The sequence below is a fragment of the Poecilia mexicana genome, unplaced genomic scaffold (genome assembly GCF_051168715.1).
Source record: "Poecilia mexicana isolate PSO_F unplaced genomic scaffold, ASM5116871v1 scaffold_7, whole genome shotgun sequence".
Lineage (NCBI taxonomy): Eukaryota > Metazoa > Chordata > Actinopteri > Cyprinodontiformes > Poeciliidae > Poecilia > Poecilia mexicana.
The window spans coordinates 11,081,983-11,107,490 of record NW_028263376.1 but is presented as its reverse complement, the minus strand read 5'-3'; the positions used below and the strand labels follow the sequence as shown (position 1 = coordinate 11,107,490).

The 25,508-nt window shown below is 39.8% G+C and overlaps 1 protein-coding gene across 2 annotated transcripts in view; it reads right to left on the bottom strand.

The window, feature by feature from the left end:
• The window catches only part of mtcl2 (microtubule crosslinking factor 2), an 84,958-nt gene that overhangs the window by 50,638 nt on the left and 8,812 nt on the right, over positions 1-25,508 (bottom strand). For both annotated transcript variants that reach the window (XM_088007042.1, XM_088007043.1), the window contains exons 2-4: positions 25,303-25,404; positions 24,176-24,298; positions 11,231-11,380 (exon numbers count right to left, since the gene is read on the bottom strand). In XM_088007042.1, the coding sequence (XP_087863168.1) occupies positions 11,231-11,380; positions 24,176-24,298; positions 25,303-25,404 (375 nt within the window). The remainder of the gene's footprint in view (positions 1-11,230; positions 11,381-24,175; positions 24,299-25,302; positions 25,405-25,508) is intronic.

Sequence of the window (25,508 nt, the reverse complement as noted above, 5' to 3'; positions counted from 1 at the left end):
TTCATGCTGTAAATATATATATTTTAAAGTGAATCATTTTTGCTGCTCCTTTTGCCAAATCAATTAGAAAAATTAGCCATACAATTTGTGATCAGTGCACCTCTACTAGAAGGACACCACACTTTCCCTTTATACAAATATATTTGTGTATGTCAGGCTCTGACATGTTGGAAACAAGACAGATAAAAGGACCTGAAACCACAGAAGAAGAGCAGAGCTCTCACTGCGCCGAAACATCCAGCTGCAGTCTTTCTTCTCAGCTCCTACTGTGAGTTTTATGCTTGTTGTGTTTTCCTGAAACGTTTTGTCGCCTGTTGACTGGACGCTTCATGCACATTCTCACCAGCGCCGTCTTGAGTGATGCGACGCACCGATAATCATCTACACCCACAATAACAAGGTGCATCTCCATGACACACAAGAAGGAAATGTGACTCCAGTCGCATTATTGGATACTGCAATGATTTAATCCATTTTGACAAATGTATCTGTTGTTGGTAAAAGGTGAAGGTTACATTTTACTAACACTGACTACTCCTGCAGACAGGCTTGGAAAATAACATTTAAATCATGAGCTCAGAGCAGCTGCAGATTATAGCAAGAGTGAAGACATATTTAAAGGGACAGCACGTGTAATTCAGGTCAAAGAAGGGGGAAAAAGTACGAACTGTGATTTCAGCGCTTCAGGTTGAACCTATGAAGTCCATTAAAAGCAAAATCAATCATCCCACCAACATGTGGTGGCGCAGTAATCCTCTTTGTTGTTAGTGTCTCTCTCCACCCACGATGATTCCCCGCAGACCCCGGCGTCTCCCCACAGGTGAGATAATCAGCACTTGAGTTTGCTTTTAAAAGCTGTAAACCTCTGAAAGGCTGAGAGTGAAAGTTGCTTCCCCTCCCATCTCATCCATCTGCTCATTTCTCCCCCATCCTGTCCATAATCATCTCGCTCACTGGCCGACTGCGTGGAGCGCATTACTGCATTTATCCCTCTGGTTTCATACCCACTTAATTCCATCTCACTTTCACCCTGTTGCTATTTATAGCACCTGTACGTTTTGACGTCATGAAACATTCAGTGGACGATTCTTAATGGTGATATGAAGTGTTAGCTTTCCACAATACAGAACTTTTTTTTTGATGTTGCCCAAAATACTTTTGGTTGTTTTGGTCTCATAAATGTCACTTTTGGTGGACGGCTGTGCCTCTTCCGTTTAACTAACTCTGCACTGAACACTACAAACCTCCTCATGGAGCCGATTATTGTTTATTGTTCTCCAATAAACCTCAGAGGGCTTCACAGAATAGCTAGAATTATACTGAGCTCTAATTACAGGACGTACAGACAGACTGACCGTTATTTATTGGACTTTGTAGGCAGTTGCACTGGTTTTGTTTAGGTATTTCAGAATAGCCTATTTCAGAATATGCTAAATAGATAAATATAAAGATTTCAGACTTTTATTTGTGAACAAAAGAAAAAAAAAAGTATAGTTTTCCTTCAGATTCATATTTATTCACTACTTTGTTTGTTGGCCTGTTAAACAAAATCCTCCCCAAAAATTGGAGTTGTAAAGTGACAAAATATATAAATATACTGATAGCAACCTAATAATGTTAACAGTTAAGTTGATCAATTCAGATGTTGCTCAAGACAAAAGACTCGTTGCCTTTGACTGTGCCTTTCAGGCTGGCATTTAAAAAAAAAACAAAAAAACGCAGCAGCTGCAGAGGAAATTATACCTGACATTTGCTAACATTTGTGCTAGTGTTGCTCGAAGCCCACTTTATGACACCTACAAATCTATTCTGTGACAATGAAAACCTCTTCTTCTTTTTCTTCTTCTTCTTCTTCTTTGAATTTGGCAATAATTTAGGCTTAATTAATTTCTTTCAAGGAAAATTTAACAGAACAAAATGGTCCTTTATATACAATCAAGGTAACATAATAAAGAAATGTCTTTTAAGCTCGTCAAAAGGTGAAGCAGCATCTTGCCAAGAATCATTTTCTGGAAGTGCATTAGCGTTCGCACAAAGCGGGCTGCAGAAAAAGGTGAGCACTTACTGAAAGCTCGGTAGCTGCTTTTAATGGCACTCGCACCAGTCAGGGAAACTCGTCAGAGAACAATGTGTTTCCACGCTTTAAGTACATCTCTTTTAAGCTGAGCAGAAAAAAAGTCTGAACTTCTTCCCACAGATCTGACAAACTCATCTTTTAAATAAACTTATTTACGGATATGAACGAGCAAACAAATGGATGGACAGAATTTAAAAAAAAAAGAGCTGCTTGGTGTTCCCCGCCATCTGATCTAACCGCAGGGCTCCCATCACTGAAAGGTGTCAATACATCCAGACATCCATCCTCCCTCCGTTCCTCTTATTTGTGCCCTCTGGTTGTCTCGTCTTGTCTTTCTCTCTCGTGTTCTCGCTGTTATTACGACCCAGTCGTTGCTCAGCGCCTCCATCAGTGATTTGACCAGTTTTCGGCACAGGGTGTCTCAGGCAGGTTCACGTTACAGCTAGTGAGGCATGAAATTACCCCTGTTACCCCTCTGCCCCCCATGGGGCCATTAATGATTCTACACCAGAATAAGACTGTAGAAAAAAAAAAAAGACAGACAGGAGACAAGATTTGAGTTTAGGAAAGCTAAACACTGCTAATGGTTTTGTAGGAGACGATGAGGCACAAATTGCTTGCTGATATTTTTGTCCGCAGTGCAGGAGGTGAAGGCAAAGGAGAGACGGACATCCATAATACCCGACTGATGAGAAAAACGAAGCTTTTGAGTAATGATGAAATAAAAATGAAAAGAATCTTATATTATGACTAAAAAAGGACTCCAGAGTTCCTTTATTGACAGTGGAAAAAAATAGGTGTTTGTACACAAGAACCTTAAAATGTCGTGCAGTGCAGACGTTTTTCATATGAACTGGAATATTAAAAAAAAATCTGTTATTGTGAGCATTTTCATTTTGATGTGACCTTGTGATTAATTACCATATCCAGAACTGTTTAAATGTAGTTATTTGGTTATATTGCTGTTGAATCCGGTTTTCTTATTCATGTTTTGTTTTCTTTTTTAGAAAATCTGTTTTCAGTCACTTCAGCTAGTTTGTCTTCGTACCAGTTCCTCTGATTCCTCTGTTCAGATTTCTTTTGTTGTGTTTTTTTCTTTTTGCTCCCTCTGGAGCTGACCTGTTTTATTACCTGGAGTATTTCTTTGTTTCTTTATTTTGTGAAGGCCCAGCTCCCTCCCTCCTGCAGTGTCTTACCCCCTCAGGCAACAGCCTGGTAGATTGTTAAAGTTGTTGCTCCACCTGAGACTTCTCAGATCCTCTCTGACTCGCTGAGCTACACTTGTCCAGCGTGGGTCCAGCAAGTAATTGCAATAAATTGTTCATAAAATTACAGCTCTTTTTTTTTTCCATTCTCATCCCCGCCTAGGTTAATGTTTCCTTGTTAAATGAAATGGAGAGGAGATCCTTCTCTTTTTGTTACCGAATGTGTGGGACAGAATTCCAGTCTAGAATCAAAAGCTTTGGAAAAATACACAAAATGTTTGACATTGCTGCCAAATACTGAAGAAACAAACTCTGCACAAAAAGCGAAAAAGTCTGTTGGTATTATTTTTTGGTCTATCATTGATCTTGAGAGGCTTAATTCAACTTTAATTAAAAACACTTTTCAAGCTGGAGGCAACCAAAGATTGCTTTACGGACAAAAATCCCAGGGATTGAATATGTGTAATAATAAAGTAACATTATCAAAGCATAAAAAAGAAGATAGAAAAGACAGAACAGACAAGTTCAACACTAATACAAAAGCACCCAAATTAAATCCATATCAAAGCATTAAGAGTGTGCCTCAATAAAAAAGGAAAGAGTAGACTCTGATAGACATTTTGTGAAGTGGAAATGATCCTAGCTGACCTGGAAAAGGAAAAGTTTTGTCTGATTCAAAATTAGAGAGCGCTGGAAAAATAGTATGTCCTTTTACGAGGAAAAAGTGCATGTTTACATTTGGGTTTTCACACCAATAATTGGATTATTTAGCCTCAATTAATGTGCAGAATATTGTGCAGAAGACAGCAGTGAAATTCAGTGTTTGTTCCATCTTATTAACAGGAAAACTTACTGGAACTGTGACAAAGTATTATAAATGATCAGTTAAATAAACACAGATTTAAATGCATCTCTGATTAATGTTGCCAGTTTTTTACATACAAACTAGCAACACAGTCACATCCACAGTCTGTTTTCTTTGCTGAACCTGACATGATGTTCAGATTGATAAGGCACGATAAGAACGTTTTACCTTCCAGCCAGATGGCAACATGCAGAATTCAGTAAATTTCTGCATGCCTTGTTTGCTATAAAGCCAGCAGCAGAGACGCGCGGCTCACCTTGTGCTGCTCTGGTTCTTTTTGTGCACTTTTCTCTGCAAGGCCTCAATATTCCTAACCGACTTTCTACTCATCTGCATTACGGTATTTGTGAAAAGTCTCTCGCTTCTTATGCACACGTGTGTTTGTGTGCATGTGCAACTGCCATCTGTCCCGGTTGGTACCCGTGAGGCTGGGATCGACCCAGAAAACCCCTCCTGGTATGATTCCACTTGTCTTCCCCCGGTTTCCCTCTGGTTTTCTCCCCTGTTTCTTTCGAAACATTCAATCTCTTTTGTGCTTCTTCTTCTTCTCTCCTATTTTCAGAATTCACACAATTTCTCCCTTTGGGCTTTAACTCCTCTTAAGTTTTACTTCGTGATGTTCACCGTGTCTTTAAAACCTTTCTGTTATACTTTTATTTGCATTCCTATCGATCATCCACAATTTATGAGGTCAGTGTATATTTTTCTTCCTGCCTGCATCTCATCCATTCTGTCTCAGTCTTTCTAAGTTGTTCTTTTGCAGGTTTGTTACAACTTACAGTTTAAATCATCATTTTTGACACATTTCCAGCAACCTATCACCATCACTTGATGCGTCTCTCTTTCTTTCCCTCCAGCTTTAAAACGGTGACTGCCTCCTCTAACAAGCACAGTTGGTTTTAATGTCCCCCATGTCCCTCTTCTAAGACTCTCCTCACTCTAATCAATCAATGCGACCCAGATAAAGCCGAGTTTAAACTCGGACCACTTTGATGCTCTGACCCATTTTCTCCAAACTTGTGTCTGTGTAGTAAACACTGCTTTCACTTCCTCCCAGTGCTGTCAGATGGAGCTCCATGACGTGTTTGGTGCTTTGGATTAAGTACAGACAGGCCCGCTCGGGGTGAAATGGAGGTGCATCAACAGAATAAAGGTTTACTAGTCTTTGTTATGGACTTGCAAAAGATTCAGGCCCCATGTTGTCTTGTTTCCAACACCACATTTGTGATCCTTAATTTCGTACAAGCTGGGGTTAACTCAGTTATTAGCAAGTCTCTTCGCTTAGCTTCCAATGAAGCCAATTTGTCCTTTAATCCACATGAGGTAACATTTTAAAGTCACTATACACAACTAACAGCTCACAGTAGTTCTGGAATTTGTTACAACAAAAAATATATCCTAAATTCTCTCTGGCTTCACATTTAGTGAAGGCTAATCATCTGGGACAACATTTTTTGTTATTTTTTGCTTGGAAAACTTTTTGAACAAAGTCTGAACTTCAGCTTAGACCTTGAAAATTTTCTTCCTCATTCTGAGGTTCAGTTTGAGCGTCAGTGATGCGTCTTCGCCATATCTACATGCCTAAGTGTATTGAGTTGCTGTCATGTGTTTTGCTAATTTTCTGTTAGCTTTAACCAGCTTCTGAATGCATGTAGTACCTCAAACATGTCCGACTCCAAATAAGCAAGCATAGCAGCATAAAACATCATAAAGACTATGAATTTCTGATGCACCCTAAATAATCTCCTTGTATCTGTAGGTTAATGAAGGTTTAAATTTAAAAACGTTCGCCTTTAGCTTCCCATGGCACCTTTATTTTTCACTGCTAAAATAAAGGACATTAATGCGCACAAAGAGACGCAGCCTCACATACACACTATAAAGTCTCCAGCCACCCTCGCCCCACATCCCTCGGCTCCCTGCAAACAAAAGGCAGCACTTCCTGAAAGTCAGGAACAGCAGGGAACAGCTTCCTTTAGCATTTTGCCAGGACTTAAAGAGAAGGAAGGAGATATAAAAAAAAAATTTAAAAACACAGAAAGGTACGAAAGAAATGTCTGGAGTGGTTCACTCCTGAGCTGCTGCCTTCAGGTGTAAAGTTGATTTTTAAACCCCGTAAGCCTGAGCAATTACAAGTTTGATTTGTTTTGTTTGTTTTTTTCCTCCAAGGACAGCATGAGGTAATACGATGGCAGCAGTTTTCGACCAGAAAGCTAATGTACAGTTCCGGTAAATACTGTTCAAGCATAAAAATATCCATGATGTTGTATAGAGTCTGTTGCCTTTTGTTTGCCACCTTGAGCCGATTCATTCTACATCACCGCGTTCAGACATATAGACAAAGAGGAAGGGTCTTGAATGACCTTCAGGAGAAATATTAGCTTCAGAAATCTGCAGAGAGAAGCAAAGAGAGAAAGAGAACAGCTGGAGAGAGGAGAGGGGAAGAAAATAAGTCGGGGAGCTGCTATAATTTTCCCTCCTCTCACCCGGCACTCATTAAAGTATTTTTTTTTCTAATTTGGGCAGATATCTCCTCCTCTGTCAGCCTTCCTCTTTACAAACCCCCACATGGTTCAGTCCAGGCGTTTGTGTTTGTTTTTTCTCTTTTACTCTTTCAATGTATAATTGTTGTTCCTTTTCTCTCCATCCTTCTTCATTCTGTGTAATTTCTCAGTTATCCAAGCTGCTTTTCTTCCATCCGTCTTCCTTTAGTGCTTTTTCTGATCTCATTTTTCTCTTTGCAATTTTCCGTTCACTTGATTTAAAGAGAGGTTGCAGCTAAAACAAACAAATGACAGCTAGCATGCGGCATATTTTTCAAACTATAACTCAAACACATTTCATCTGGTCCTGCTACTTAGTCTGAGTCATCTATTAAAACACATAAGCGACACTGGACAGGGGAAACGGCAGTCCCGGTCACTAGACGGCATTTATAAATCATAAATACTGAATGTCAACAAAGGACAAGTCAGCTTTCTATACGCGAAGAAAGAAAGAGATTCAATTCAAATCAATACACTGAATCATTCCAAAGTCATCTTACCAGCATGTCTCCTACTTATTTATTTAAATACCAATGCACACCAGCAGACTCTGTGGAAAGTCTTGTGTGTGTTTGCAATACACACAGCAGCCAAAGTAGCACGTACGCCAAGAAGAGGCGTAATGGCGTTGGCCGTAAACAAAACCTGACCTGAAACAAATCAGAGGCAAGCTGACGACGCTACCGTTTTCTCCCTTAACTTTTAACATAAATTCAGTTTGACTTTCTCCATCAATATCATTTTGAATATGCCTCTATTAAGTCCTATCATCTGTTTCCCGCTAACCGTCTTTAGAACAAGTCCGTCCCTTATTGCTTCCATCCCTGTGGAACTGAAGTGCATCCATCCCATCATCAAGCGCAACCTTCCCACCTCCAAAGGTCACCCACAGCTGAACGGATCGATGGTTTGGGAGCAGGAAGTGTGGACGAATGAGAAAACAAGAGAGAGATGGAGAGAGAGAGAGAGAGGAATGAGTGAGTGGCAGCCTTGATGTGACAGAAGTATTGAAGGTGAAGTCCGGCTGGAAGAGGAGACGGACGAGGAAAGGATTTAAGGGGAGAAGAGGGAGGGCGAAAATAAAACTCTTGCATCAGCATTCCTGTACGTCTCTGTTTGAGAGATGGGAGGAGGAGGAGAGGGAGAGAGAATGGGAGATGATAATAAATGGGGAGAAATAAATTAAAAGAACACAGGAGGGGAGCCGTGGGTGAGCGATGGGAGGAAAGAAAAACAGGGGCAGAGAAAATGAGGAGCGGTGAACAATGTCAGCTTAATTGAATTCATTATCGATAATGTATGTTTTACAAGGTATGTGCGTTAAAGGTCAGTGTTCAGAAATGGCTCATGATGGTTTGAGATAGTGTGAAGCCAATCTGGAGCACTGAAACAAAGCACCTAGACTTCATTTCATTACATATGCAGCTACATGTTTGATGGATCTCCATGGAGCCTGAAATCCTGTTTGCATCATGCAACTCCAATCCTCCAACAATCTGAACTGATCCTCATGAAAGAAGCAGCAGGACCTGCTCCAATCGCAGTCCAGCCCGGCGGAGGAATCCACTTCATGTGGACTCCCTCTCAGAGCTGATTCATCAAAAGCTGCAGACAGACCTCTTCTTCTTCTTTTTTTTTTTTTCTTTTTACAGTCTCTCCAGTTCCAAGTATAACATCCACAGCCTACAGCAGCAGCATAGAGGTGCAGCTCCATGCGCCTCTGCTTCTTAAAGAATATCGATATCAGTGCAGACTGTGGGCTGCAGCTGCCACATAGTCAATAATTCAGCAGCCAGTCTTACCACTGTGAAGTTTAGGACCTTCATTGTCTGAGTGTTTACATGGTAGTTGTGTTCACGTGGGTCAGAACCGGTCTGCTTACCCTTACTACAATCATCTCTGTGTATCTACTTCAGCTCTCTCTTTATTTCCAAAACATATCTCTGTTGTCTCGCCTTGATTAGTCATAGTTTCTGCTTTGTGCCATGCAAAGAGTTCACGCCCTTTGAAATGTTTCACCTTTTGTCTCATTGCAACCACAAACCTAACTCCAGTTGTTCTGTGAAAGGTCTCGGAGGTCTGGGAGAAAGTTATTGAGAAATTTAAAGCAGAGTCAGATCACAATACGATGTTTGAAGCTTTAAGCATCACAGAGCTCTGTTCCAGCCATCATCTGAAAATGGAAAGAGGGCGGAGGAACAAATCTACCAACCGTTTGTGGCTTCAACTGAGCTAAACTGGACAGGATCATTAATCAGAGAAGAAGTCCTGATTTTGTGGTTTTGGGACATGACGAACATGTGGAAGAAGAATTAAGAAGTAAACCTTCAGGCCTTCGTGTAAAAGACCATGTGTGCCGTGACTCAGCCTGCACAGGTCATCCCCACAGTAAAACAAGATGGGGAAACTTTTCTTCAACAGGGACATGGACCCTGCTCAGAGCTCACAGGGACAAAACCTGTTTGAGTCTTCAGACTGGAGCGTAGATTCACCTTCCAGAAAATAGTTACCCTAAACATACAGCCATAAATACAATGGGTGGTTTAGATTTCATAAAAATGTCATGTTAGAATGGCCCAGTCAAAGTCCATGTATAAATAAAATTGAGTATCAGTAGCAGGGCTTGAACAGAGGTACTTTCCATCTAATATGTCTAAGCTATTCACAAATTTCTTTTGAAAAAATACAAAAACAAAAAAACAATTTGACTAAAAAATCTCAGAACAAATGCATGAAACACTTTGAACTATGTGTATTTTTTCTTCTGATTCAGTTATGCAACACCCGTGTTGCTCTGTCACACGAGGTCCCAACAAAATACACCGACATTTGAGGTTTCCGATGAGGAAAAAGATGTGAACGCTTCTTGCAGAGCACGGTAGCTGCACTGTGTCCAAATGGTGAAAAACGGATGAGTGAGAATTTCCACTGCAGATGAGCCTGAACACAAACTCTGAATCATCATTTTTCAGGGCAAGGAGGGTGAGAGGCTCCTTCTTAGAAGGGATTTTGGACGTTTGCTCAACAGACAATAAACAGACGTGTGGAATGAAACGGCCTAGTCACACACCGTGAGCTAAGAGCCAGAAAATACTCCAGCAAATCAGTCATTTAGTTAGTCAACAAAAAGACACGACAAGACGAAAATAACCAGAGCACATTGGCTTTGATGAAGCTGCTTAATGTGCATGGATAGCTTTAGATAAGTACTATAGTGAGGACCTAAGGCAATGCAATATCGCATTGCTTTGGTTAGAGATTTAAATGTGAACGCTCTCATAAAATATCTAAAACAGCTTTATTCTGCACAAACTAAATGCTTTTAAATACAAAGATTAAACCATGACAACTGGTTTACACATGTTGGTGAAACTCAGCAATAAAAGTAAAAGCATATGGATCCAATTCAGAGTATCAGCTATTTGTCTTGAGAGAAGCACATCAAAAGCAGCCGAAAGGCAAATTAATAACATTTTACAAAGTTCAAAGAAAAAGTACTGGCTTTATGAAATGGAAGGAGGCCTGTTTCTGGAAGCTTTGTCTGTTCACTGTTGGCTGGAGCCTCACTGAAAAATGCTGTTGAATTAGCTTAAGAGTTTGGGCAAAGCACCTCTGGCTTCTTTCCATAATCAATAGAAGATACTAAATTCTGCTAATAAGTGACCGATGCAGTAAGGGTGAGGGGGTGAAAATGTCTGCAATGAAAATATAGTCAAAATTGCCAAAGGTAGATATCAAATGAAGGCATGTGTGTGTTGTACATCCCTCTCGGCTGCCCTACATCCATAAACAAGAAGAAACTTTATGAATGCATTGTGGGAACACACAGTTCACCCAGACAAAAGCAGCCAAACCCAGACCAGCTGCCAGAAACCCAACCATCCAATTCTGACCCACATCGGGGGCCTCAGCGAGGGCCATCAGGCCAGCACAGATTGTGGAAAAGGGACACTGAGCAGAAAAAAAAAGGATGAGAAAAAGAACATGGCAACAAATTTGATCAGAAACAAAAGCAGGAAGTCTGGCAGAATAAATCCCATCAAGCGGAGCGTGACATCAATTGGGTTTTGTTCATCTTCACTTTGCCTTGCTTCGACATCCAAGTTGCCACTTTAGTTTTCAATGCAGTGTTTTCCTGGACACACTTGGCTAAGTAAAAAACTCCCCCGAGCGATGGCAGCGAGGCAGAGATGAAATGAACACAAGACGCGATCAGAGACAGAATCCCCTGAGGCTCCGAGACAAAATAGGCACAACAAGCATAGTTTTCAGAGACCTAAGTGAATGGGAGGATAAATCAGGATCCTCCTGAGCTGAGTGTTTAAATAAAATGTTTAGATCAGACCTCAAATAGATGTTGGACTGTAGCCGTATGATGCATCTTAACAGGAAATGTCCTATAAATAGCTCAGCAGCTCAAATCTGTTCTTTATCAAAACACTTGGTGGAGCATCAGATCGCCTGCATGCATATAAACGGGGGTCCATCACAAAACAGCAGTTTTTGTTCTGGACCAGTGGAAACTTTTTAATCTGACCTTGTCCAGCTCCTGCTGCAGGACTTGTTTGGCGACCTCCAGGTCCTGCAGCCGGACTCGGAGCTCTTCGTTCTCCTGCTCCAGCCGACTCCTCTTCTTCTCCACGCTGTCCAGCTGGCTATGGATTCGGATGGAGACATCCTTCGCCACCTGAGGAGAAGGGGAATGAGAAAAAGTTATAGCTAGCTAGTGAGTATAAAAACTGCTTAAAATCTTAAGGAATAGAAAAATAATACACTTTACCTTACTTTAGATTAAGAAAGAAATACATATCTCTTTGGCAAAATAATTTGTTTTAATAATTACTCTCGAAATGCATTACAAGCAAAATTACAGGAGTGTCAAAAGAGACACTGATCATTCATAAAAATGGGACATTTAATTCACAAGCCATTATTTGACCAGTTAATCTGTCATCAGAGCCAATTCAGGGATTTTTGTCAATTCACTTTAAGACAAAAATACTTTATTAATCTCAAAGGAAAATTAAGCGTTGCTCCAGCTCATAGAAATTTCTTGAATGAGTCAGCGTAGATGCATAAGGCATTAAGGATCTCCTGCAACAGTCAGTCTCACAGCGGTTCTGGAAAAGCCTCTGACTGAAGACACTCTGTTGTCTAGTGAAGATGACGCTCAGGGTTGTTCATTGTTTCTCTTATATTTTATGAAGAATAATTTTTAATACAGTCACCCCCAGAGGTTTCAGAGCCGTGTCCAGAACAGAACAGAACTGACGGCTCCACCACAGCTCGATAACTGATGGGTAAACAACTGATGTACTGCTAAATATTAGCTGTAATTACAGCTTTATGCTCATTCACGTAATAGAAAGACCACAGCAATAAAATTAACACCGAATTAAAAGTTTGTTCCGTAAATGGGAAGAAGTTGATTGTTATGGTCAGTCAGTTTTACTTTTTATATGTTCCAATTTATGTTCCTGAGGAGGACTTTTTTTTTTTTTTTTTTTAATCTAATCTACGCCTAGAGCACTCAGGAGGGCTCTGATATTTCATACATAAATTGATCTCATGAAAGTCTGATTGTGTTCTCCCAGGGGCGGCTCTTCATTAAAAGTTTGAAAAGTCAAAGAGTGAAACTAAAGTCAACCACTTTATGTCTGCAGCGCAGCTCTCGCTCAGATGTAATCTTTCCATCTAATTTTTTTTGCCGTCATGTACGCCAAACCCGCAACAGTCACATAACAGGCTGAGCAGTTCAAACCACGGTCGGATAACCGCACACGAGCCGATGCGACAGTAAATCACATCGCAGCGGCTTCGACTCTATTTTCAACTGCATTTGGTTAAACAAAACGAACCAGTGAGAAAGCAAACTGTGAACAATGTGCCAAATATAACCACCTAAAAGAGAACAATTAGACATTGTAGCATTTATACCAGTGCCGCCTAAATGGCACCTTCATACGCCACCCTGTCATCTGGTTACATACAAAACATTCAAGGGAGAAGGACATTTTTATTTTATGTTTTTTGGAGAATGACTTTCACATGTGTCTGGAGTACTACATTATCTCAGTCCATTAACAAATGAATTAATTATTACTTCAGCTACTCATAGTAAATTACATAAGTGATTTTTTTTTTTTTAATGGCAGAATAAGACAAGAAATCACCCCATTTCATTCCAGCCACATTAGTCAAACCTGTTAGAAACGGGTCATCGAATCACTGGGCCATGCTAAATTTGAGAAACCTCATTTGAGTTGAAAGAAATTCTGATGCCAGTGCCGCCTTCGTACTCAACAACTTTTATTTTTTTTTCCATGAATCCTCTCACGTCACGTCTGCCAATCCGTAGAGCAACCCTACATTAGTGGCAGGTTTCTGCACCTCCACCGTCAGCTTCCAGTCTACTATGGAGAAGAAAACATCGTCATTGTTTTCAGGGAGTATCGTCAACGAGTGAGAAAACCGGAAGGGGATTGGTTGTTGCTGCAAATCACTGAACCTGACATCCTGGGCGATAATTTACAGCTGGCACAGAACTCTCTGTGGATATATCAAATCTCATCTCATTGTGCTTCATTCCGAAGTTGGATTTATAAGACCCAGTGCGTCTATTGTTAAAAAATAAAAATAAAAATATCCCTGTAAATCATCACTTCCTTTGTTCTCACAGTATATGTAAATCAGAGGAGTGGAGTGTCTCTCCAGGTTGCAGCAATATTTCATGGGAAGCACAGCACCGGCTGACCTTTGTTTTCAGCAAAACTTGATCAAAAAACAATAGATTTATTGGTGAGGAAATCAAGGGTTTCTTTCTTACAGCTGCTTGTTGAGATGGTTTCAGCCAGAGGAGTGACATGAGCAAGAGCAATACGGTCACTCACAAGCAGCGCTAATGGCGTTCCGATGTTTCAGCGTAATACCATATCTAAAAACCAAATTTATTTCTTTTTAATCCTGAATGCTGTATTAGATTTGAATGCATGAAACTTTAATGACTCCCATTGGAAGCTAATCAAAAGGAAACCGAGTGTGCTAATTAAGTCACTCATTGGCTCATAAAAGGACTCAAACTCCATTTATTAAACAAAATTTAAACATTTGCACAGACCAAACCTTGAGTGCTGCTCCACACTTGTAAATTACTTTTGATAAAAAAGTGTCTGCTAAACGACACAAACCTAGATGGGAATGATCAGTGCTCTAACTCAGTGTAGGCCTGACTGATTCATTATCCGCCGTCTGTTTGTGAGATGAGTTTTCAGTCAATATTCAGACCCACAGGCCCCAACCACATAATGCATCTCATAAAACGTAACACAAGACCGGAGAGTTTGTTTGAGGCAAACAGGCATGGTTAAATAGTAACTCAAGTGTTTCCGGATTACACACACTGAATTTATCTAACAATTAGAAACTCAGATGAATCCATATTTCATCTCGGGGACTTTGTTCTTTTTTGTGTCGACACTAATCTGCATCATATCTCTATATTTGTTTGTTTGTGTTGTTGTTTTTTTTCTTTCTCTATAGAGTTGCCTGTGTGCAATAATGCCAGCCCCTCAGTGTGTTTGTTTGAATTGTTGCCAGTCTGCAGCTGAATCCCACAATGATGGGCCTTGTGCTGCCCACTCCTATTTTACCCAAGCAAACCCTGCCTGGGCTCCACCATGCTCCGATTCATGTCGTTTTATAAGTGTGCGTTTTGTGCGTTTGCACACTGGGGATTTTGATAAAGTTATTTAGGGCTCTCTGTTGTAAAGTTAGATATAAATATTCCAATAATACGCCGCTGCAACGTCTTTTCTTGGACTTATTTGTTCAGTTCCAGTTCATTTCCTATAATTTCCTGGTTTATCTTCTCATTACAGAATTCCAATATATTTTAGACCAAAACAATTTATTACACGGTATTATTCAGATGCAGCCATTCTACTCCGGGAAGACGTAATCTGAAACGTGTATTGTTGTTGTGCATCTTTACAGAGATAACATTCCCAACAGTACGCACCAATGCCATTGTTAAAGTGCTCCTTTAACAATGGTGTGCTGATTTGGGAAAATATCTGGCTGTTTAGCTACTGAATGCACCACAAACTTTTTAACTGTGGTAATGGGTGTTCATAAAGACCCAGCACCATGTTGAAACTGCTGACATTTGAAAAGCCGTACCAAGCTGAGAAAGAAAGTGAATTTAATAGAGATCTCATAAATCTTCTTGATCTCGTAAAATGTAATCGTAAAAAGTCCAAACTTAACAAGTAAAGGGTTACGAACAGGTGAGGCGACATTTTTGTATTCTACAAGAGTTGCACTGATGCAGCACTAAAGATACTTTCTCCAAACACTCTACTACTGCTGAAATGAACACTGATATTAAGGTATGCAAACATATGTGAAGACCACACACATTCTGGATATAAACTGATTAGACTTCTACCTTCAGCTCGGCGCTACAGAGCACTATTTTCAAAAACCAGCCGCTACAGACCCAGACTGCCTGTCTGATGAATGCAATGAACAACCATACAGTCAGAGTAGTCAGCTACTGTGCTGTGAAACAGAATCAGCATGTTTATAATATCACGAGCTGCTTTCCCTCTTTCGTCCTTTTCTTTGTGTAAATACACATACATGCTGTTTCACTTATCACTTGTTTTATTTCCTCTAAGATTATATATCATTATGTAAACTCGGAGTTCTTACAAACCCCTTTGTAAATACAATCTGTACCAATGAAGGTGATTATAACAACAATGATAACGTTAATTTTACTCCTAAGCTGTCAATAAACAGACATTTTTGTACATGAATTTTTAACTTAACTCTAAGAATGATGTTTTTGCAAGGTATTTCGTCAAGAAAAGCAAGGGAAAATGGCAACAGCCGTTACAAACTGCTGGCTAGTGGGACATCAGGCGGCCATATATGATTTGTTTTAACTCTCAAAGCTGGTCAAAGACCTCTGGCTTTCCAAGGCAAAACGTCCACTTTATTGTGTCTTCTATCAATTGTCCTGGTTTGGGGCTCAGACAGTTTGACTTCCGACTACAAATCGAATGCGCCATGAGTTCATGCCAGTTCTCTTTAGTTCTGATCCTCTTCTTCTATAGTGTCCTATTGCTTTAACATCACTTTGTTGGTCTTTCACTGCTGCTAAATACTTCATTGTTCTTCAATGTTAAAGGAAAGAATGGAAAGAATTTCACACCATCGAAGCCATTATTTTGTACCTAGCAACAGCACTTTAAGTGTAATTAAAGCTCACTTAGAGGGAAGCAAAGAGAAGAAAAAAAAACAGAAGGAGCTGGGAAAGTCAGTCTTTCTCTAATGCTTCTTTACCAACGCATTATGCAAAGCATACACACACACACACACACACACACACACACGCGCACACAAACCAGTGCACAAACAGCCTCATGTTTATGATTCTACTGCAGTCACTCAGTGAGTCACCAAAAGGATATTTTTCATGGAAAGCGTGTGTGACTGCGTGCGTTCTATTGCGGTCAACAACTGGAGTCTTGTTCCAGCTGTAATTCTTGCATCTACACACACACACAAACACGCGCACGCACACATACACTTAGCGCACAAAAGCAGCTGCATGTAAAACCCCTCTGATAAAATCTACACAAAGGAGACTTGTTAAACTGCAGACCGTTACGGAGAAAAAGCAGCTGTGCGTGTGTTTTACGCTGCATGTTTGATTTTTTTGCACCCTTGTACAATTATAGGTTTAAGATTCCAAAAGGGAACAGATGAAGACATTTGATTAGTTTTATTTGAAAACTGTTTAAATAAAAGTTTGACAAGAACTTTTTCCTTAGGAATCATTCCTGTCAAAATGCTTGATAAAAACTGTGAAGAGAAAATCTTACATGAAAAGCAATACATGCTCTACACAGATAGGTGGACAATGTGACATTAACATTGAAGTTACTGTCACCACACTGCCTTATTCCCTAAGCAAAACATCCACAAGGTCATTTATGATCATGGTTGGTTGGTTAATTAATGTTTGAATTAAAGCCTAATAAAAAAAATAAAAAAAATCCAGATTCAAAGTTTTGATTTGTTTGTCTCGATTCAAAGTCTTGAGTATGAAGTTACTGATGACAGATACCAGGTTTCACCTCAAAACAGTTCATGCACTGCTGGGTCGGAGCCGGTACGGTAATATATGGCTGTGTACAACATATGCAGATGGGAGAGATGTCTAGGCTCCTGTTTATGTATTTATAAGGATTTATTTATTTACTTAGATTGAATCTGCTCTAACTTCTAACAGGATGTGGCTGTCAACTCCATATTGACAACTGCTGTCTTACCTAGCAACAAAGGCAAAAAAAAAAAAAAAGCATGACACTTTCTGAAAAATGTAAGTGGAAACAGACAAACTTTGCAGAAGGCTTGTTTACCTTATTGGGATATAGCAACATAAATATAATCTACTACAACACTGTGGAGAAATGTACTCAGAAAAATCAATCGAGCAACATAGTTTGAAATGTTATTTAAGGCTGATGTGGTTTTCTGTAGTTGTCCAAGATTAGTTTCTACTGATTCTTTTGTGTGTTAGGTAATTTTCTGTGCCTTAGACATTCTGTTATTAAGTGAAATAAAACATAATTATTCATAGTGGTGCATAAAGCTGACATTGTTCATTGTTCACTTTGTGTTTTCATTTAGCTCAGCACTGTGGCTCAGTTTGCTCTTTACCAAGTCACAAATCACTGTGGCTTCACGCTGGGAAATGATGACTCCACCTAAATGGAAAAGTATCTCAGATCTTTCAGCCAACCTTGAAGGTAAGTGATTTTTTTTTTCCTAAAGAGCAATAAAATATGCTTACAAAGTATGGTCCTTTGTGATGTAATAGACAGCCTGGTATATTGCTGAGTCCTGCAGTTTAGCATGGAGGAAAGAGAGGGTTGCAGAATCAGCTCGCAGCAGAAACCTACAGAAAACGACTGGTTTGGATAACAAGCATGGTTATTAAATATGAACGCCATCTTGTTTTACAGGTACAGTATAAAGGACATATACCCAACTCTAACCTCTATATATAAAGTCAGGATAAACATTTCCTATAGAGATCAGGACAACCAAAACTATTTCCATTTACTAAATTATGTGTGTGAGCAAGGAAGACAAATTTCTGTCACATCTGTTCTGTCTGAAGGAATGGAACAAATTTTTAGCAAACCTGTAGAAGCTTGTGAAAAAAATACAGAAAATGTCCTAACAAATAATAAATGTATGTGATTTTTCTGAATCTAGACAAAGCTGTAGCAAAAACTCTCTGTGATTATTAAGTTACTTCGCAATTACAAAGATTTGGTAGTCCTAACTGCCCTAAAAATGGGAAACATTTACACTCATGTAATGTTAAGCAGTGAGGAAAATATGTTTTTTTGTCTTTTTAGAAAGTGGATGTAAATATCCAGCTTCATTTAAAGAGAAGATAATACTTTTTTTTTTTTTTTTACAAATTACAAGCCGGCTGCTGTACAGCAGACAAGTAAACACTCCTGATGAAATAAAACAAATAAAAAGCATCTCCAGAAAACAAAAAGTCTGCTAAATCAGATTAGATATTTTCCTAATTCCCCGAATTCACAAATTACTTTATTCTAAAATCAGTGTAACTTTATAGTAACTAGCCTACAGAAGTAAAATAAAACATTACTCTCAGATATGACTAAATTTCCACGACTGAGTGATTTTCGCAGGTGGCTACCAACACGACCAATTCGGCTCCGCATGCTTTAATGCCAAGCGTCGATGCTGCTTGACCCTTAGAAACAGCCGCACAATATCATGGTCTCTAAGTGCCCACTTAGAGGATATTACATCACCCATGGCGCGCTTCATGTCTATATATAAAAGCATATGAGCGAGAGAGTAGGAGGGAGCCGTGGCGTGACAGCTGTTCCAGTTCAGCCTGTGATGGTGGGTCTCCAGAGAGAGGAAGAAAGAGCCGGAGAGCAACAGGGAGCGAGGCGGCAGAGGGTGTAGGAATGTAATGGATCCTCACCATCACTGGCACTTTGTTTGGCTGGTGGAATGCGTGATCTCACCTCCACTATCAACAGAGATCCTTTTGATTCCATCAACACATCTATGCATTCACGTGCCGCCTTACACTTTATGGACACACTCTGGTAAAGAAGTGTAAAATGCCTTCCTTTGTGGATGATCTCGAAACAAACAAATTAAAAAAAAAGAGTGAGTCCTGTCTTAGGCTCTCTTTACTTCACAGGTTTTCAGTTAGATCTGGGTCTGTGGAGGGAGCTGGTCATCACGGATGTTTAATTTTGGAATTGGTGAACATTGGTTTCTTCTTCCCACATACTGATTCACATATTCCTCCGCCTTAAAATGTTGGTGTTAGAACAATCTCGACATCGTCTGACCAAAACACCCGTTTCCACTTAAAAGTCTGAATAGCTTCTGGTAAGGTCCGTAGGTTGTCACAGTTTTCCAATCTTGGAGATTCAATTTAAGAAAACAGGGAAAAAAAGAAAACAAAGTCAAAGCTTAGAACACACTAATTGCATGCTAGTCTGGACATCTTTATCTAGCACTTTAAACCATTTAGAACTTTATGGGATTATGGCAGCACTGAAAACATTCTAATTACATGTTTCATTGTCCTGAGACTGTAATAAAGAAGCAACCAAATGGATGCCTTAAAGCATTAATGTCACAGAGACATACACAGACAAACAAGAGTTGCTGTTGTTCCTCTGCAGTCTGCAGGGAAGTAAAGAATGAGACGGGAATGGTAACTGGAACCGTATGCATTATGACACATGGTGCAACAGCAGAGGGTGGGATCAGTGCGAAGTTCATGCATAGATGGAAAAACGTACATGAGGAGCAACTTACCTGACCTCATTCAGTAAACCAACTGCACCGAGTCCAGTTTTAGCTCCACGCCTCTCATTGGCACACGCAGCAGAGCATATGGTGATGAGGAAAGGATGCAGGCTTGTTCAGATGGATGTTGCTGCTTCCCTCATGTAATGATTTTTAGGAAAGTTATGCAGTGCAAGTATGGCAAGTGAGCGTTTTTTTTTTTGTTTTGTTTTAAATAAAATTTCCATACCTTCAAACTGCCTTTGGCTTTTGTAGTGTTAGGACTTTTTACTGTACAGCTTCTTAAATCAAAGCCCTGAAACTGCTCACTATTAGTGTCCCCGCAAATGCAGTAGTTTAATTTCAAGAGAGCAACGAGAGACGGCAGGTGCGTCTCTAAACTCTTGTTTAGAGACGCACCTGCCGACACCACAAAACGATTTGAAGGCTGCCTTTTAAAGGTTCCCTTATCATAGCAATTAGCTTTATTTATTGTGAACAGACAAAGATGGAGAGCTCAAAAGAATGAAACAGAGAAACCGTGATGTAATACTTTCAGCCTTGCTTCTGCCTGCTGGACGTCTTGCTCTCTCTCGCTCTCCTGCAGTCTGAATCAATTGTGAACTAATGTTGTCAAACTAAAGGAATCTCCAGCACACCTCCATCATGTTCTACGTTGTTAATTCGGGAAGCAAAGATTGTTTTAAAACTGTTTTTTTATGTTGCTTAGAAACTGGACTTTTAGTGAACTGTTCACTGTTCAGAGTTGAACTATGAACTGTTCAAATGAATACTTTCACATTGAAAGTATTCCGATGTGAATACTTTCATAAAACATATTAAGAGATATATTGTCTACTGTTTTGCCACACAGGAAAGCACAACATGTCAGTCTGTTCTAATTTCATTTAAGTCTCAATGGCTGCTGACTCGCCAACTACAAACTGGTTTTACAGAGATTAACATGATGTTACTGTTTGTAATTTTTGTGATTGTTATTAGAAAAGAAAGTTTATTTGGCTGCATGGTTTTGTGTGTCAGGTTTTAACATTTTACATTGTGATAATCCAAAAATCTTAGTCTGATATTCTGGTAAGAAAAAAAAAGGCAAAGCAAAAGAGATGACATATCTGTTTTATGTAAAAACAATAAAAAAGTTTGTTTCAAAGAATCTATTTGTTTTCAGGCAGAAAAGATCTAGTAGAGATCCCTGATAACATCATCCCCTTAAGTGAAGTAATGCTTTGTTGGCTTCATTAGGCTCCCAACAAACATTTCCTTCTGTACTTGTGCATGTGTGTGTGTGTGTGTGTGTGTGTGTGTGCGTGCGTGCGTGCGTGCGTGCGTGCGTGCGTGCGTGCGTGCGTGCGTGCGTGCGTGCGTGCGTGCGTGCGTGTGTGTGTGTGTGTCCAGATGTCTGCAGCCTGTGGGAATGAGAGCGGTTTGTGAGTGGGACAGGAAATGATGTTAGATGTTCTCATGGAGAATGTGATGGTGCTACACCACACTGACTAGTTTCCATTTCACACAGACACACAAACACAAACAGTGTGTCTCCAAGTCATGTGCATGCAAGACACACACACAAGACGGCTAAACTGACACAAGCTGGAGCATGTGATCCTCGTTCCTTGTCACAAAACATCCATGTGACACTAATCTTTCTGTATCATCCAGCACTCAGCACTTAAGTCATAGACATAAGTGGGAAGGAAGACAAATAAAATGAGAGCGAAAAAAGTTCGGCGAAAGCAAAAAGTTTGGCGAGAGCGAAGAGTTTGCATGTGCGCATTTGTCGATTTGTTTGCATTTGCATGTTGGCGAGTCATCAAATCTGGAACCTGAAGCAGCAACAGTGTTTAAGCCACTTACTCTTGTAAAGCAGCTCAGGAACCGTGGAGCAACTTAAGGTCAGCCTGGACTAAGAGCTGTGAAACACTGAGTGCCTCCAACGTACATATTTATTTCCAGCAAGAATGGGGATGTTATCGAACACAAACACTTATCCAGGTTCCTGCTATTTGCAGACTCCACCCACCTTCTTAACCTGAAATCCCATTAAATTATTAGCATTTTCTTTAAAATTTCAGCTATTTAGTTTCAATACTGAAATATCATATTTTTTACTTGGATGTAAAATGTATCAAAACTGAAAACTCCCATCATTTTTAGATCAATAAACACATCAACAAACAGTGAGTGCCTTATTCAAATGTTACAGTTTCATAAGAATATTATAAATGCTATTGAAAAGTGTCTTAATGCATAAATGGAAATAATATTAAAACTGTATTATGTTTTGTAGGTTTTTACTACTACTATCAAATAACCTGCAGGATATTCTTTCTCTTATGTGCGTCGTCATTTCTTAGAATAAAACACAATCACAACCAGTCGAACCCGATTAGTTAATCTCTACTGATTTTATCCCATGATCACTGTGTACTTTTACACCAGAGAGAGTTATATTTCCTAAAGGTTGGGATTTTTGTTGCCATACTGTTGTAGCTTCTGTTCCAGATAATAAAAAAAAAATGTTCTGATAAGAGGGTGTGCTGCAGACAGATGGCTAGTTTGGCTCTTTTCCACTTAACAGAAAACCCCAAAAGACATTTGCATTTGTGAAATATATTTTAGTTAGTAAATCAGAATTAGTTCACTTTAAGAGCTGGTACACTGATCAACACATGCTCACCTGCTTATTTCATGAAATCCTATATTCTCACTACTATTAAGAGCTTTTTCAAGACAGCTGAGTCACGGTAAGGTCAGAGGGAGAGCATCTGTTTTTGTAAAGATAAAGCTTTTATAAGTGATAAAGCTTTTAGAATAAACACGAGCAACAATAAGAGAAGATTAGCAAAGGCTTAATGCACTTCTACACCCACACACACTGAACAGCGTGGTGTAACTTGACCGGCCGAGTCTCTGCTGCCAGGGAGCCACAAGCGACCATGTGTTGTGAGAAAGATGCAGAGAGGTCAGCATTCCCTCCCAGAAGACACTTTATTCCAGTTTCCTGTCTTATATTTGGTAATACAGACAACAGATGCAGAATTTGCTTAAAGCGATAGTTCAGTCATTTTGAAGCAGGGTTCTGTTCAGATGCTTTATATATTTTGTTCTTGGTGTGTGTTTTACACAGGAACATCATTGGTGCCACAGCACCTTCAGCTTCCATTTTCTGTGTAAATAATCGACAGTTTCTCTGTAATTAACCGTTCAGCGCAGACATGACAAGTGCTACCAACTGCAAGTAAATTATTAACGATTAACAGAGTCTCCCTTCAAAAATCCTGACATACCTCTTAAAATCTCGTCTTCAAAGTCTTGTTTTTATTCACGTCACGCTTTCTGTACACATTTAAACAGAGCAATCATTAATTAAAAAAAAATAGGCTGGCTCTATTCAGATATCCGTTCCCCATTTTCCATTTCAATTTAAAAACTCCTCGTTTTCATTTTCCCTCTATTTTCATCCTCTCCTCCTGATTGGCCGGTTTGAATTTTCAAACTGAGACAGAGTTTTGCCCCCTCCCCTTTCAGTCCACAAACACCGGATATTAACTCGTCTTTTTCCTTCCCGTCCTTCCAAAAACAACCAGATGGTGAGACAGCAGCTGAGAGACAGACCGCGGCAGCGGGCGGAAACCCCTTAGAACGATACGACGGCCTCACACTCGTGCACTCTCTCGCTCTCGGAGTGGATAAAGACCTCATTGTGTCCTCCTTGACGTTAAAAATGTCGGAGGAACGTTGGAAATTTAACAAAGAGCAACTACTGACCAGGGGGAGCTCTGACCCACCCTGTGTTCACTTAGTGTTTACGTTGAAAAGGCTTTTATCAGGAATTCCTGAAGTGACTGGGATGACTGTAGATTATTTGCACATGCTCTGAAGGTCGCTTGCTTTAACCGTATCTGTGTCTGTCTGAAATGAATCTGCTCTGAAAGGTTTCTGGAGGCACTGTGCCACTCATCTCTATCATGAGGTCAGCTCAGAGTCCTGATGAGGCATTTCTACGTTTCTGTGAGCATAACTGAAATAAATGAGAGGAAAGTTGCCCTTACTCCCCGAAGCAAAATCCGGCGACAGTCCAGTGACACACACACACACACACACACACACACACAGACTTATGATAGCATTATGCTGGTCATATTTCAGAATCTGAAATAAGGATTATCCCCGGGGGGAGAACTCTTATCTCTAGTTGGTATACAGCTGAACAATGCTCCAAATCCAGAAGCCCATATTCATGAGTGAAGCCATCAAAGAATCATTGTTCTGTTGGAAAACCCAGATGGTTCTGTTTTTTAACCATCTGACCCAAACCATTTACCTTTGGTGAACAAAAACAAATACTGATTTTTATTGAATAGAGCTGAAATATATAAATAGAATCTTGAATGCTGACATTAAAATAGTAAGTAAATGTCAAAGTTTCAACACCGGCAAATTCTTTGACAGCAGAACCAAGACTAGCAGTTATGAAGCCAGCTAATAAATTTCTAGTAAACTCCAAGCTACACTGAGATTGCATTTCTCATTCATTCAAAATCATTTTGCGGCAACTGCTATACAAAATGTTGCTGATTTTAACACTTACTTTTACATCTTGCTCCAATGTCCTTATCAATTCTCCATCCACCTGGCCCGTTTGGGCTACGCGCAGAGAGCGCCGCTCTGCCTTTCTCAGTCGGTACTGCAGGATGCGGCAGGTTTTGTTTGCCTAAAGGGAGAAAGACAAGACGTCACGTCTTGTGTCTAAACCATCCCTGTTCCTGCTGCAGTCAATGCAATACATGACCAGAAAACACTTAGAACAAAGTAGCATTTAATTCCTTTGGAATGGATTAAAATGTAAGAATTGAAACACAAAACAAAGGTAATAGATGGAAGATAGAGCAAAAATAGCAGCAGAGAGGGACTAGTGGTTAAGAAAGTGGCCTGAATCCTGAGCTCATAAAGCCAATACAGGGTTTAGCCAGTGAAACCATTATGAAGGTACTGTAGGCAAAACAAGGCAATTCATTTGCATAGCAAATTTTCAGTAGCAGGGCAATTCAAAGTGCTTTACACGATTAGAAGGAAAATATACCGAAAAACAAAAAAAACAATGACATTGCAGTGGCAAAGTAAAGGAAAGGGATGGCAGGTTGAAAAACACAAGACAATTTATCATGTTTCAGTTCTTTATTTTATCAAAAGCAGCTCTAAACAAATGAACTTTTAGGTTTTTTTTAAAAAAAAAAAAGAAAAAATTTTTCCAGCAGTTTTGTCCAGATTTTCTTGAACCCCCCTGAGTCCAGACTACAAAGGTGTCTGTTGTAAACTAAATAAAAATCACTGGACATTGTGATAGCCGTCTATAATAGGCAGCTTATTTTGAGCTCAATAACAATAACAATAGTTACTAATGCCACCCCTTGCATTTGGCCACGAGAAAGCAGCCAAAAAAATTCCTCTATAGCTAACATTGCAAGACTTAAGGAAGAAATGTGAGATGGTTATGTGCAAGAACATTCTGGTGCAATTAGATGTTTAAGTATTGCGAAATTAAAGGCTCACGTTGCTTTGAAGGGAAGCCTGGAGATCATTTTGCTAATCCAACCTCGGACTGGTCTTGCACAAAAGCATCAAAAGCAGATGACTGATAAACCTTTTCTTGCTTGCCTGCTTTGAAACATGCAGCAGCACTTTCCTTTGTCAAGATCGGCTCTGGCTTGTTCTTACCTGCTCCAGCTGTTGGCGCAGTTCCTGCAGCTGGTAAACATCGTCCTCCATGTACATGTCCCTCATTTCCAGCATCTCAGACCTCAGCTCCTCCATCTCATCCTGGAGACGGTTCAAAAAGGAAAAAAAGGGAGGAGTTAAGAAAGTAACGCATGTTTTCATTACAATTCAAGTCATATTGTGATAACGGCATATTTGACGGTAAT